This window comes from Myxine glutinosa, chromosome 1 (assembly GCF_964187855.1).
Source record: "Myxine glutinosa chromosome 1, kmMyxGlut1.1, whole genome shotgun sequence".
Taxonomy (NCBI): Eukaryota; Metazoa; Chordata; class Myxini; order Myxiniformes; family Myxinidae; genus Myxine; species Myxine glutinosa.
The window spans coordinates 309,038,546-309,054,464 of record NC_136261.1 but is presented as its reverse complement, the minus strand read 5'-3'; the positions used below and the strand labels follow the sequence as shown (position 1 = coordinate 309,054,464).

Sequence of the window (15,919 nt, the reverse complement as noted above, 5' to 3'; positions counted from 1 at the left end):
CATCATTCCACGCACCAAGTGGGCGGTGGCCACGCCCGAGGGGTAGGCGTGGCCTCATGATATACACCGGGCGACCAGCCCGGAGCAGTTTAGTGTTACAGTGTGCTCTTACAATAAAGACGTTTATATGTTACCGCTTGTCCGCTTCCTCCTTGCTCACAAGCAGCGCGCGTAACGCCGCGCTTTAATGTGATATTGAATAAAATTTAGAATAGTGAATAATATAGTGATGCTCATTATGTTTATTTGTTTCTGTCTCTCTCTCTCTCTCTCTCTCTCTCTCTCTGTCTGTCTGTCTGTCTGTCTCTCTGTCTCTCTGTCTCTCTGTCTCTCTGTCTCTGTCTTCCTGTTTATTCCCACTACCCCACTGTCAATTTTACCTGGTTGTTCTGAGGCTCATTCTTGTAAAGAAAGACAAATTATTCGTCGTTACTCGATACCATCCAACAATTAAAATCCATCTTTATTTTGCTTCATCTCACGAAGAAATGCCAGCATTGCATGATGCTGAGAAATGCAAAGTTTGCTGATTGATACATGGTAATATCAAATGAATTTTCTGATTGTTTCTTAACTTGTGCACTGTGGAAAAGAATAATGGCAGAGTGCTTTCAGCCTGTGATGTCACAGAAATAAAATATGGGTAATAAAAACGAGTTGAACTTGTATTAATAAATAATCTATTTTTCAATTTGAAAACTTTAAAAAAAGAGATCCATTTTCTGTGGTATTGACTTCGGAGACTTAAGGGTGAACATTGCCATCGATGTTTTTGGGTCTTCTATTAAAGTTCTAATCATTTAATCCCTTCTTACTAATGATATTGGTACTTCATTTTGACACCATTAACCTTTGTTTATCAAATAAATGCTTTTGTGATCATTGATGTGTGGCAAGAAATAATTCCCAACTGACTGTTTCTGTCATTCACCAGGGCTTAGCAGGGACGGACGTGGCAAAGGAAGCGTCTGACATTATCCTTACGGACGACAACTTCAGCAGCATCGTGAAGGCTGTGATGTGGGGACGGAACGTATATGATTCAATCTCTAAGTTCCTGCAGTTCCAGCTCACAGTCAACGTAGTTGCAGTTATCGTGGCCTTCACGGGCGCCTGCATCACCCAGGTTCAGACCAGTTTCAGACCTCAGCACATTTGATATTGATCTTCACCTCCTTTTGCTTGCATTTTAAGGCATATGGCACCAGCTGAGATTGGGTAAAAGCAAACCAAGTATCCAAATTTTGTCTCACATTCTCTCTCCAGGACTCACCACTCAAGGCTGTACAGATGCTGTGGGTAAACCTGATCATGGACACGTTTGCATCGCTCGCGCTTGCAACAGAACCACCTACGGAGTCTCTTCTTAAACGCCGCCCATATGGGCGTGACAAGCCACTGATATCTCGCACAATGATGAAAAACATCTTGGGACATGCCATCTACCAACTAATTGTCATTTTCGTGCTGCTATTCCTTGGTGAGCTCAACCATTAAAGTTGTTTGTGACCAAATTGGTATGAGGCATTTACAGGAGTTTATATGGATTTTTCCACATCTCAGTGGCCATAATCCTGCCGATCAGTAGCAAAAAGAAAGCAATTCTCAAATGGCAGCACTTTGAATGCAACATCTGAAAAAATCTTCGTCCTTTTTCTTTGTAACATGCCAGTAAGGTTTGAGTATCTGCCCTGTAGACATACGATACTGTTAATATATTGCTCTTTTTGTGTTTGTATAGTTTTTTTATGGAAGGAGCTGCCTGTCTATTCATATCTAACAATAGCGGAATTATCTAGGTTAGCCCCTTACACATAGCACAGCCGGCGGCTTATATTTTGGTTTCTGTCAGTCTGTTTGGAGCCTCTATTGGGAAATGATTTGGTCTCGTATTTTTCATATTCATCACCTAGGGCTGGGCGATATTGATATTTATGCTCGTCAATTATCGTCCCTACAAATATAAACGAATTAGCATTATATCGACATTGCGCAATCACTTTTGCTAACGTAGCACGACCACCCAGAGGCTATAGCTGGCGCTTGGGGGAAGGGAGGGTGAATGCATACGTCATGCCGGTGATGTTTATATAACCATAACGGTGACCCACTGTGCAATACCTCGAAGATACAAGAATGCCAAAGAAGCCACTGTGGCTCACAATCAGACTCCTTCTATACTATCAAAGTAGCCGGATTTCTCCATCTGTCCCTCTGCCTGTCACACTCTTTTTGCTGGGACGGCGTTATGGCGTTGCATGCATCACTAGACTAGGCCTCTACAGACATGCATGTCATCCTGACGTCCAGCACTCAACCCATCCCATGCTTATCTATTTAAAGTTTTATTTTCTTTGTTTACGATTGGGGGATGAAATGCACATCGACCGCAATGGTGGGGGTGGGGTGGTGTTTGTTGCTCTGAGGGCAGCATGTTCTTGAGCTGCCATGGGGGCAGAGCCTTTTGTATGCACGCTTCACCATCTTGATGAAAGCTCTTGCATGGGATCTGAGTTGGAATGCAGATTCAATGATTGTACCAGTGTAAATAGCTCCCTTCCCCCTGCCCCCCTGCCACCCTTCGTGCAGTTAAATAACACCTGGTGGGTTCACTCAACCTGTCATCCTTTGCGTGTCTGTCCTCCATAACTCAAAAACATGAAGCCTAGCGGCCCCAAACTTTGCATGCACACTTATCGAACTCCAAGGGAGTGCATGAATGACGACTAGGAGTTTGGGTGTTTAAACACCCCTTTTGAAGGTCATTTAGGGGTGCTCATCGCAAACAAAAAAAAAAGATTTCTCAAAATGGTGGTGCGCCATCTTGGTCAGCCCTCTTTCACATCACTGGGTTCTTAAGATTCCATTTTGTTTTGGCCTATTCAAAATAATGCACCTTGCCTTGGAAACAAGATGTACTCTCACTTACTAATTAAAGTATAAAATCAAAATCTGTATTCAGGTTTGAGGATTGGATCTCAAGGACTAAATAAGTATCGATATCTGGAGTGAAATCTTTTAATTTTAAGATGTTACTGATTCTTAAAACCAAGTGTATATCTTATAATTAAGCTTTAAGTAGGGCTGTCCTTCCTCCTTCTCCATATTGCCAAAGCATTGAATTTAACTTTTTCTACCGTCCCAACAATTATATTGAGTGAAGAAAAAAATTAAGGAATGTGCCCAAAGTGTAACTTTATTGAGTGCAACAAAAATAACCAGCAGGATCGATGTGAAGGCTTCTGCAGTTGTGCTTGGGTACTCTGTGGGGGGGAAATATCCGGAATTAGGAAGGCAAAATATATCAGATTAAAGATCGATTTAAAAGAACGATTAACATAATGGGAGGATTACAAAGAGTAAAGCAACGATGGGACACGTGAACTCCAAGTGCTTATCATCGAATGTCTAAAGTTACGAATCGCTTGCCACGGCTGCCATTTTTATCAGCTGTTTTGTTGGAGTACATCCTTGATTGCTTAAGCTACTTGGCGAGCACTCTATAAGCTTATTACCTCTCCAGTGAAGGTGGATGGAGGTTATGATTTCACCCCTGTCTGTCTGTTTGTGAATAGGATAGCTCAAAAAGTTGAGGATAGATTTGGACGAAATTTGGTGGAGAGGTTGGGTGTGTGGCAAGGGTGAAATGATTATATTTTGGTGAAGATCCAGATCCAGATCGGGATCCCGTAATCTTTTAGCGATTTTACACCATTGAGTGATGGAGCTAAAACCTACATGTAGCACGATATCTCAAAAAGTTGTAAACGTTTAAAAAAAGTTTAAAATGTCTGCTGCTCTTCTTCTGCTCCAATCGGCTCTTCTGATCATGTGCTTGTTAAAGTGGACATCCATCTGACCATTCTCAGAGAGCCTCCTCAGCGTCGACGAGTCTGGCATTTCACTCAGGCCAACTGGCATGGTCTTCAAGCAGCCATCAATCATCTGGACTGGTCTCCCATCTCTGCCGCCTCTGACATCAACTCATTCTGGGAATTCTTCCAAAGTAAATTGCTCTCTCTCATGCACAGATTTATCCCATCTCGTCTTCAGTTGTCATACCCTTCCTCCCGTCCATGGTACACGGAATCTTGTGGTGAGGCTATTGCCCAGAAACAACCTGCTTTCGTCTCCTGGAAAGCAAATCCAACGAATGGAAATCTCATTTCCTTTCACAAAGCCCGAAACAAGTGTGTGTCCACCCTCAGGAGAGCCAGGAAACAATATCTCTCCGTTCTCAGGACCGAACTCTCTTATCTGTTTCCCTCTTCCAAATCCTGGTGGCATCTGGTCAAATCTGTTTCTGGTGTTTGTTCCCCCTCCATCCCCTCCCTCACCTCAAATGGCCACACGCCTGACTCCGCACGGGAAAAAGTTGAATGCCTCAACTCTGTGTTTGCCTCTAAATCTTGTGTCCCAAACCCATCCCTCTCTGTACCCACCGTACACAGTCGTACCCAGCTGCTCCTGGACTCTGTGTCCTTTCCTCCTGACAAGGTGGAAAAGTTTCTGTCAACCCTTGACTCTGATTCTGCAACTGAGCCTGACGGCATTAGCCCACGGGTCCTAAAATCCAGTTCTTCCGCTCTTTCACTCCCTCTCTCTGTTCTCTTCACCCTCTCTTTTGCTCAAGGTCATCTTCCATCTGCTTGGAAATCTGCGAACATCACCGCTTTGCACAAAAAAGGTGCAAAAACAGATCCCAGCAACTACAGACCAATCAGCCTTCTCCCAATTATCAGCAAAGTCATGGAATCCATCATTGCTTCAGATATGAAATCTTTCCTCTTCTCCAATGGCTTGATCTCTGATCATCAATTTGGTTTCAGACCTGGTCACTCTACTCTGGACATGCTGCTTCTGCTTTCTCAACAATGGATGGAGGTCCTCAATGCCAAACAGGAAATTAGAGCACTCTCCCTTGACATATCACGTGCCTTCGATACGGTCTGGCACCCCGCTCTGCTCACCAAACTCTCCTCTTTTGGTATCCATGGAAATCTCCACGCATGGCTGGCGGACCTCCTCTCTAGTCCTAGTCAACGTGTGGCCCTGAATGGGTTTCTCTCCTAATCTCCTCTTCCTGTTCAGGCTGGAGTTCCCCAAGGCAGTGTTCTGGGCCCTGTGCTTTTTCTGGTCTTCATCAATGATCTCTCACTCTCTTGAAAATCCTCTCCATCTCTTTGCTGATGACTCTACTCTCTGTCGCTCCATTCTTCATCCCTCAGATCGGCAGTCTGCAGCCTCCTCACTCTCTGCAGACCTGGACAAAATCACAGACTGGGCAAACAAGTGGAACATGTCTTTCAATCCTGACAAATCTCACACTCTTACGATGTCTCTCCGAAAAGACCGACTGGACAACCCTCCCATCCACTTTCTGAATAATCCTCTCCAAGAAGTTCTGTCACTCAAGCTTTTGGGTCTCACTATCTGCCATGATCTTTCCTGGGAAAACCACATTTCAAATCTGGCCTCCAAAGCCAGTCGCCGACTGGGCATCCTTCGTCATGCGACGTCCTTCCTTGGCACACCTGAGCTCCTCACCACATACAAGGCTTTCATCCGCAGCTCAATGGAATACTGCTCTCCCCTCTGGGCTGGTGCTCCTGCCTCACACCTAGCTCGTCTTCACGCTGTTGAAACCAAGGCATTCAGAATCATTGGAATCTCCCGCGATAAAGCTAACTCCAAGGGCCTCTCACTCACTCACCGCAGGCAGGTTGGTGGTCTTTCCGTCTTCTACCGACTCCTCTCTGGCCTTGACCCCCCAGCTCTCTCTGGGCTCTGTCCCGCAAATATTCCTACAGGTCGCACAAGATCTGCCTGCAACCGTCTTATGGTTAAACTGCCAAGGTCAAGACTCTCTGCTCACCTTCACTCCTTCATTCTTCTTTTCTCCCGCCTCTGGAACAAACTCCTCACTCTCTTCAATCCCACTCCACCCTCCAGGTCTTTAAAACAGCTGTTCACCACCATCTCTTATCTTCCCCCATCCAAAACCTTGATCTTTTCTACCCCCGCTAATTTCACCCCAATTCCACTTTTTTGAAATACCAACTTCCAAAGGTCCTGGAAGTCCTTGGTGTCCTTGTGTTCTATACTTCTCCCTTCCCCCCCCCCCCCCCCCCCCACCTTCCCACGCCTCCTCCCCCCAAGCCCTCTCCCTTCCACACATCTCCCTGCTCTCAAATGTTGTGTTTGTGTGCTTCCCCTTCTCTCCCCATCTTGTCTTCCGCTCCCTCTTTTTATATATTTTGTTTGGTTGATTTGTTTGTGAAGTAAATGTTAGCTCTTTCACGAGCCTCGATTCAGTATACAAAAAAAACAAAAAAAAAACGGATTCGGGCGAAACTTTGTGGACAGGATGGACAAATTTATTCGTGACAAGTGACAAATTAATTCGATTTTGGTGAAGATCCCAATCTGGATCTGGATACGAGAATTTTTTTTTTTTTTTCATGATCCTTCACCATTGAGTGATAAGGTCAAAAATGATATACAGAATATATCAAAATAGTCTAGGCAAGAAATTCAAAAATGTGCTTATTTAAGCTGCATGAGGCATTTTTGAGGAAAAGCAAACAAATAGGTTTTTCTGAAAGGGATTTTCGTGCTGAATATGAATATCTTGTTTGTGTTTCCCAAAATTGCCTAATTAGGTCATTAATTAAGGTCAAAGATCAATAAGTGCAAAATTCAAGTTTTCACAGAAATTATTTTATTTTTAATATTCAATACAGTGGCGAAAAAGTTTATCGAGTATCTATCATATTAAGCCATATATCGTATGTCAAAGATTTGAATTTAATGGAAAATGTGAGAAGTTCGCTGTTCATGGTAAGAATTGTGGTACATGTGATAGGGACATGTGATATGTTCACATGTGATATGTTCGTGAGATGTGATATCACAAGTGATATCATATGAGATGTGATATCACAAGAACGTGAGATGATATATCATCTCGTGAGATGTGATATCACAAGAACATGTGATATGTTCGCTGTTCAGTAAAGCTGTTCAGTAAATGTGAGTGAGTGAGGGAACAGTAACTGTGAGTTCTGAACTGTGAGTTGTGGGAACTGTGGGAACTGAACTGTGAGTTCAGTAAATGTTCAGTCATGTGATGATATATCATCTCGTGAGATGTGATATCACAAGAACATGTGATATGTTCGCTGTTCAGTAAAGCTGTTCAGTAAATGTCAGGCACCAGAATCAATGCCACCATCCAGTGATGCTGCACATCACCATATACAGCGTGCAAATTACCAGAGCTTCATATGGAGAGAAGCGTGCAATCCAAACCCAGTAATTCCTTCCCCAATGGACTCTGCTGGATGGAAGCTGGCTGATGGTCTTCTCTCACCGGTGCTCACATCTTTACCCCCTATCCCAAAAGCATGCAAGGACATTGTACAGTGTGGCTGTACCAAGGGTTGCACCAGTGATAGGTGTTCGTGCAAGAAATGGGATTTGAAGTGTACGGACGCATGCAAATGCAGTGACTCGGAGACTGTAACATGCAAAAACAAGACTAAATAACGCCAATGCTAGGATATTGCCACAATACGGTTATTTGACACTTCATCAGTGTTGGTTTAAGGGGGTGAAATATAAATATAAAATATAGAAATATAAAAAGGTGACATATTCCTTTCTAATATATTGTTAGATATATTGTTGTCATATATAGAGAGGAAACCAAAATCAGTTTTGGTGGCCTACGTTGGAAAAGAGACAAATCCATGCGACCAAAATTGAACTGTTTTTGAGATATTGGCAATTGAACCGTTATTGAGATATTGGCGATGGAATCAAGAATTCCTATCATATTTTTCATTTAATTTGAATATTCGGCACATAATATGATGCTTAATTTGAATGATATGTAGAAAATTCTTGTAAATTCATCTAGGGGACGTCAAATAGAACCTTACGAAAATTTCATAAAAATTCGCATTTTGTACTAATTAACCCTTGACCCTAATTGGTGGCTAATTATGCAAATTTCGCAAAACAAACAACAAAGTCTCATTCCCCTGAACCTAGACAATGATGCTATGCCATATATTCTTTTCACTGGTGCATTTTGACATGAAACATCAAAGGGAAATCGACTGACATGGCACTCCGTAGAAAGGTCAACCGTTACGGAGATATTCTCCATAGAAGTGAAAATTTCTTTCACATTTTCCATTAAATTCAAATCTTTGACATGCAATGTATGGCTTAATATTATAGATATTGGAAAATCTTTTTTACCACTGTATTGAATATTAAAAATAAAACAATTTCTGTGAAAACTTGAATTTTGCACTTATTGACCTTTGACCTTAATTAATGACCTAATTAGGCAATTTTGGGAAACACAAACAAGATATTCATATTCAGCACAAAATTCCCTTTAGGAAAAACCTATTTGTTTGCTTTTCCTCCAGAATGCCTCATGCAATCACATTTGCTGGAAATTGAACCAGTCTAAAAAGTTGTGGATGACTTATGACAACTTGGTGGATGAGTCGGGTAAGTGGCAAGAGCAAGGTGATTCGATTTTGGTTCATTTCCGGATCCAGTTATGACCAATCAGTGGGATACTAAACGTAAACTGTTCAGCCTGGCAGAGGTATATGATCGCTACCGAGTACAGTTATATTTGGTAGTGGAACACCACTGTTCCATCCTCCTGCTATATAGGCAGATCCCAGCCAAAAATAAATTTAAAAAACTAACATTTTTGTTCCTGCCAAAGTTTTCTCATTGGTTAGCCTATGCCCTTTCAATTTATCTGGGGGTCCACCCTGGATTTGGCTTCAAATCCAAAATGGTCACCAATACCCAATGGATTTCATATTTTAATGCTCGGAAATCAATTTTCTGACCACAATTTACTTTTTCTGGTTACAGGTTAGGCATATGCATCATTAGTTGATTTTGGAATGGTTTGCATTTGGTATCAAATTTAATATGGTGGCTAAAATCCAAAATGGCCACCACTCTACTGAGCAAGTTTCACTTTGTATATATTTTTGGCCTGTAAAATCTGTTTTTGCCCATTAAATTTGACTTTTATTCTGGTTACATGGCATAACCTGTCAAATCACTTTATTGTGGAGTAATTTGTCATCTCCCCAAATGCAATATGGCTGCCAAAATCCAAAATGGCCACCAATACCCATTGAATTGCACATTTTCTGCTCTGAAATCATTTTTCAGAGCAGAAATTATCCTTATTATAATTATCCTTATAATAATTATCCTTATAATTATCCTTATTATTATTACGAGCATGACTCGGCGCGCTGCACGCGCCTCACCACACATCGTTTCAGAGGTGGAGGCATCTTTGACCATTTTGGTGTCTTTTGGGTTTCATGGTGTTTTGGGTCTTCAGGGCCATTTGGGTCTTCAGGGTCTTTTGGATCCTCTGGGCCTTTAAGGGTATTTTGGGTCTTTGAGGTGTTTTGGGTCTTCAGGGTCTTTTGGGTCTTTTGTGTCTTCAGAGGCTTTTGGGTCTTTTGTGTCTTCAGAGGCTTTTGGGTCTTAAGGATCTTTGGTGTCTTTTGGGTCTTCGGTGTCTTTTGGGTCTTCGGTGTCTTTTGGGTCTTCGGTGTCTTTTGGGTCTTCGGTGTCTTTTGGGTCTTCGGTGTCTTTTGGATCTTCGGTGTCTTTGGGGTCTTCGGGGGCTTTTGGGTCTTACGGTTCTTTTGGTTCTTCTTGGTCTTTAAGGGTCTTCGGGGTGTTTTGGGTCTCCGGGGTTTTTGGGTCTCCAGGGTGTTTTGGGTCTCCGGGGTGTTTTGGGTCTTCGGGGTGTTTTTGGGTCTCCGGGGTGTTTTTGGGTCTCCGGGGTGTTTTGGGTCTCCGGGGTGTTTTGGGTCTCCGGGGTGTTTTGGGTCTCCGGGGTGTTTTGGGTCTCCGGAGTGTTTTGGGTCTCCGGGTTGTTTTGGGTTTTTGGGTATTCAGGGTCTTTTTGAGCCTCAGGGCCTTGAAGGGTATTTTGGGTCTTTGGTGGTCTTCATGGTATTTTGGGTCTTCAGGGGTCTTGGTGGTCTGAAGGGTCTTGGGGGAATTAAAGGGTCATCAAACGTCTGAGGGGTCTCAGCAGTCTTTACGCAATTGAGAGGGTTAATTCAGAGGGTGGTAATTACATTTGAAGAAGAAGAAGACGTTTTAGTCGCATATAAACATACATACATAGCGACATAACCATATACGTTTGCTCTATTATAATAAGATTGCCAATTATTATTACGATTACTTATGTTAGATTAGGTCATTGAAACGATCAGACCATGCATGACAATATAACATGTTGGATCAGGTCAATGAAAGGATCAGAACATGCATGATATTTTAACGTGTTAGATCGGGTCATTGAAAGGATCAGAACATGCATGATATTATAACATGTTAGATCAGGTCATTGAAAGGAGCAGAACATGCATGACATAACATGTTAGATATGGTAATTGAAATGATCAGAACATGCATGATCTTATAACATGTTACATCAGGTCAATGAAAGGATCAGAACATTCATGACATAACATGTGAGATCAGGTAATTGAAAGGATCAGACCATGCATGACAATATAACATGTTAGATCCGGTCATTGAAATGATCACACCGTACATGACAATGTAACATGTTAGATCAGGTCCTTGAAAGGATCTTTTTTTTTTCTTTTCTTTTTTTGTATACAAGATCGAGGCTCGTGGAAGAGCTAACATCAATCACACAAAAAATCAAACGGACAGAAAAAACATACAATAAAGGGAGCGGGAGACAAGATGGGGAGAGAGAGGGAAGCACACAAGTGTAACAGCAGAGAACAAGGACATCGGAAATCTGCGGGAGGGAGAGGGATTGGGGGCGGGGGGGAGGGATCAAACCGTACATGACAATATAACATGTTAGATCAGGTCATTGAAAGGATCAGAACATGCATATTATAACATGTTAGATCAGGTGAATGAAACGATCAGACCATGCATGACATTATAACATGATATATCGGGTGAATGAAACGATCAAACCATGCATGACATTATAACATGATATATCAGGTGAATGAAGCGTCAGACCGTGCATGACATTATATTTATAACATGATATATCAGGTGAATGAAACGATCAAACCATGCATGACATTATAACATGACATAATCAGGTGAATGAAGCGTCAGACCGTGCATGACATTATATTTATAACATGATATATCAGGTGAATGAAGCGTCAGACCATGCATGACATTATATTTATAACATGATATATCAGGTGAATGAAACGATCAAACCATGTATGACATTATAACATGATATATCAGGTGAATGAAGCGTTAGACCGTGCATGACATTATATTTATAACATGATATATCAGGTGAATGAAACGATCAAACCATGCATGACATTATAACATGATATATCAGGTGAATGAAGCATCAGACCGTGCATGACATTATATTTATAACATGATATTGTAGTGTGGTGCTGGGCACACACGTTAAATAAAGGTAGGCCACAACGCTTTGGGTTAGGTCGAGCTCTTTATTGCTTGCTCACTCGTCAGCACTGCCCTGCTCGGGGCTGCGAGCCCGCGTGTATATCTGGAGGCCACGCCTCACCTGGGGCGTGGCCGCCACCCACTGGTGCTCGGAATTATGTCACTGCGCCAACGAGTCATCGTGTCCGCCACACCCGCCCCCCCCCAGAATTCCCGCGCACCTGAAGGGTCAGTTTGCGGGGCAAACGGATGACCCGGCCGAAACGCCCTCTGGCGGCTGGCGGCGTCTGGGATGCCGGGATGCCATCTGGGATGCCTCTGGCGGCATCTGGGATGGGTGCAGGGCAGGGGGGTGGCGTGACGGCGGGGGTTTGGCGGTGCCGGGGGGCGGCCCCGAAGCGGGGGCAGAGCCACTGGCGGGGGGTGGTCCAAGTCGAGGTGGGCCGGCTCGAGGCGGTCCACGGAGACGCGGTCAGGAGTACCGCCGATGTCCAGGGTGAAATGCTTCACCCCGGTCTCCAGCACGCGGAAGGGCCCGTCGTACGGGGGCCGCAGCGGTGTCCGGTGGGCGTCGTGGCGGACGAACACGTACTCCGCTGTGCGAAGCTCCGGGGCGACGTGCGTTGGCGGGCAACCGTGGTACGCCGTCGGCACCGGGGCGAACCTCCGGGCGGTCTCCTGCAGGGCGGAGCGCTGCTGCGCCGCGGACCATGGTGCCGTGGAGTCGGGGAGGAACTCGCCCGGCACCCGCAGCGGTTGTCCGAAGACCAACTCCGCCGCGGACGCGCGCAGGTCGTCCTTGGGCGCCGTCCTGAGGCCAAGCAGGACCCAGGGGAGCCTGTCGACCCAGCCGCCGTCGCGGAGGCTGGCCCGGGGCGCGCTCTTCATGGCGCGATGGAAGCGCTCGCACAGGCCGTTGGCCTGGGGGTGGTAGGCCGTGGTGTGGTGCAGCTGGACGCCAAGCCCCCGCGGTACCGTCCCCCAGAGCTCCGAGGTGAACTGGGGGCCGCGGTCGGACGAGATGTCCGAGGGGGCGCCGAACCGGGCAACCCAAGTGGCGATAAACGCCTGCGTGACGTCCGCCGCCGTCGTTGCTGCCAAAGGCACGGCCTCCGGCCACCGGGTGGTGCGGTCCACCATGGTGAGGACGTGGGTGAAACCCCGCGAGGGGGGGCAGAGGTCCCACCAAGTCCACGTGAACGTGGTCGAACCGACGTTCGGGCACCGTAAACGGGGCCAGCGGGGCTTGGGTGTGGCAGTGAACCTTCGCGCGCTGGCACGCGAGGCACGTCCTGGCCCAATCGTGGACGGCCATGCCAGACGAACTTGTCGGCGACCAGCTTTTGGGAGGCCTTCGTGCCCGGGTTGGACAGGCCGTGGATGGCGTCAAAAACCCGGCGCTGCCAGCCAGCGGGCACGATGGGGCGAGGCCGGCCGAGGGAGACGTCGCACAAGAGGGCCGCGCCCGCGCCGTCGAATGGTACCTCGGTGACGCGGAGGCCCGTGACGGCGGTCCGAAAAGCCTGGACGGCGGGGTCGGCGGACTGGTCCGCCGCCATCCGGGCATAGTCGATCCCGAGGTGGACCGCATGGGCGACGGACTGGGAAAGGCAATCCGCCACTGGGTTGTCCTTCCCCGCGACGTGCCGGATGTCCGTCGTGTACTCGGACACGGCCGAGAGGTGACGCTGCTGCCGGTCCGACCACGGCTCGGCGACCTTGGCCATCGCAAAAACCAGGGGCTTGTGGTCGACGAAGGCCGGGAACGGGCAGCCCTTGAGCAAATGGCGGAAGTGCCGGACCGCCAGGTGGAGCCCGAGCAGCTCGCGTTCGAAGGTACTGTACCGCCGATCGTGCGGGCGGAGCTGCCGGCTAAAAAACGCCAGCGGCTGCCAAGCTCCCTTCACCCACTGCTCGTGCACCGCGCCCACCGCGTAGTCCGACGCGTCGGTGGTGACGGCGATCGGTGCATCGGGCGCCGGGTGCGCGAGCATGGTGGCGTTAGCCAAGGCGAGCTTCGCGCCCGCGAACGCCGCGTCCATCGGCTCGGTCCAGGCAACGTCGCCTTTGCCCGGCTTCCCCCGGAGGGCCTCGTGCAGGGGGCGCAGGAGCTGGGCGATGCGGGGCAGGAAACGGTGATAAAAGTTCACCATGCCCAGGAACTCCTGGAGCCCCTTGATCGTGCGGGGGCGCGGAAAACCCCTGACCGCCTCCACCTTGGCCGGTAAGGGGATGGCCCCGTGCCTGGTGACGCGGTGCCCCAAAAAGTCGATTTCGGTGACGCCGAACCGGCACTTGGCGGGGTTGATGACCAGGCCATGTCGGCCCAGGCGTTCGAAGAGCGTGCGGAGATGGCGGAGGTGCTCCTCACGAGACGCGCTTGCGACGAGGATGTCGTCCAGGTAGACGTACACGAAGTCCAAGTCGTGCAAGACGCTGTTCATAAGCCGCTGGAATGCCTGGGCCGCATTCTTCAACCCGAAGGGCATCCGCAGAAACTCGAAGAGGCCGAATGGTGTGATGACGGCCGTCTTCGGTATGTCCTCCGGCCTGACGGGGACCTGGTGGTATCCGCGGATGAGGTCCACCTTGGAGAAGAGGGACATTTTCGCCAACCGGGCGGAAAAGTCCTGGATGTGAGGGACCGGGTAGCGGTCGTGGGTGGTAGCATCGTTGAGGCGGCGGTAGTCTCCGCACGGCCGCCACCCGCCGCCGGGCTTGGGCACAATGTGCAGCGGCGATGCCCATGCGCTGTTGGAGCGCCGGACGATGCCCAGTCGCTCCAGCGTGGCGAACTCCCCCTGCGCCACGGCGAGCTTCGCCGGGTCGAGGCGGCGCGCCCGGGCATAGACCGGTGGCCCGACGGTGGGGATGTGATGCTCCACCCCGTGCTTGACGGCCACCGCCGAGAAAGTGGGCCGCGTGAGGGCCAGGAAACTGGCGAGGAGGCGGGTGAACTCGTCCGCTGCTGGAAGCGTGCAGACCAACCTCGCCGGGACCGAAACGCTCAGCAAGCCGCTCGGTGAGCCGCCCAGGGAGCTGCTCAACGAACTGCTCAGCGCGCAAGCAAGCGAGCTGAAGGTTTCAGCTTGGACAAGGCGTCTGTGCCTCACGTCCACCAGCAGCCCATGCGCACAGAGGAAGTCCGCTCCGAGTAGGCCCATGGGGACACTAGCGGTAACAAACGACCACTGAAAGCGCTGCCCCCCGAACCGCAGCGAGAGACGACGCTTTCCGAACGTGCGGATGGGCGTGCCGTTGGCGGCAAGCAAAGCGGGGCCCCGGCCCTCAGCTTGCTTGTCGGACGCGGAGGCAGGGAGGACGCTCACCTGCGCTCCCGTGTCGCACAGGAAGCGACGACCCGAGGAGGTGTCTGTTATGAACAGAAGGCTGCCCGTATGGCCGACGCTCATGGCAGGAAGCGAGCGCCGGCCTGGCCGTTTCCCGACCTGCCAAAAGTACAAGGCGGGCGGCAGGACCTGGCCTTGTGGCCGAACCTGGTATGGAACTGGCACCAGGTCTGGCCCGGTGGTGGTTGTCGCGCCGGTCGTGACGACGGTGGTGGGCGGGGCGTGGTGGCGGCCACGCGCAGATCCGCCAAACCTACGCCGTGTTCGGGAGGATCCGAACGCCATGCCACGTGGCGATCCGCCAAACCTATGCCGTATTCGGGAGGATCCGAACGCCATGCTACGTGGCGATCCGAACCACTCGCGCCATGCGCGGCGGCCATGCTATATGCCGGCCGTGCGTCGTGGGCTGCAAAAAACTTGTCCGCCTCTCTGGCCAGGGCGCGCGGTTCCGTAATGTTCGAACCGGCCAGCGTGAGCCGCACCTGTACAGGTAGCTGGCGGAGGAAGAGAGCACGGAAGAAGAAATCCGCGTGGCCGTCGCCGAGCAGGGACAGCATGTAATCCATGCGGGCGGACGGTCATGTGTCGCCGAGTACGGGAAGGTCCAAAAGACGTTCAGCGCGGTCGGCCTCTGTGAGGCCAAACGTGTCGAGGAGAAGCCGCTTGAGCGCCGCGTACTTGCTCTCGTCCGGCGGGTGCCGGAGGAAGGACACGACTCGGGCGGCAGTGCCGGATCCAAGGGCAGCGACCACGTAAAAGTACCTCGTGTCGTCCGCCGTGACGCCCCGGAGCTGGAATTGGGCCTCGGCCTGTAGAAACCAGGTGTCGGCCTGCGCTTCCCAGAACTCCGGTAGCTTGATCGCGACAGCGTTGGTGGCCATAGCACGTTCGGGGAACAGCAACGGCTGAACCAGTCGGAGGTCACCAGTGTAGTGTGGTGCTGGGCACACACGTTAAATAAAGGTAGGCCACAACGCTTTGGGTTAGGTCGAGCTCTTTCTTGCTTGCTCACTGGTCAGCACTGCCCTGCTCGGGGCTGCGAGCCCGCGTGTATATCT

The 15,919-nt window shown here is 49.0% G+C and overlaps 1 protein-coding gene across 8 annotated transcripts in view; it reads left to right on the top strand.

Annotated features, from left to right (window-relative positions):
* Window positions 1-15,919, top strand: part of LOC137439901 (plasma membrane calcium-transporting ATPase 3) — a 480,661-nt gene that overhangs the window by 381,800 nt on the left and 82,942 nt on the right. For all 8 annotated transcript variants that reach the window (XM_078768504.1, XM_078768497.1, XM_078768519.1 and 5 more), the window contains 2 exons: window positions 935-1,126; window positions 1,267-1,480. In XM_078768504.1, the coding sequence (XP_078624630.1) occupies window positions 935-1,126; window positions 1,267-1,480 (406 nt within the window). The remainder of the gene's footprint in view (window positions 1-934; window positions 1,127-1,266; window positions 1,481-15,919) is intronic.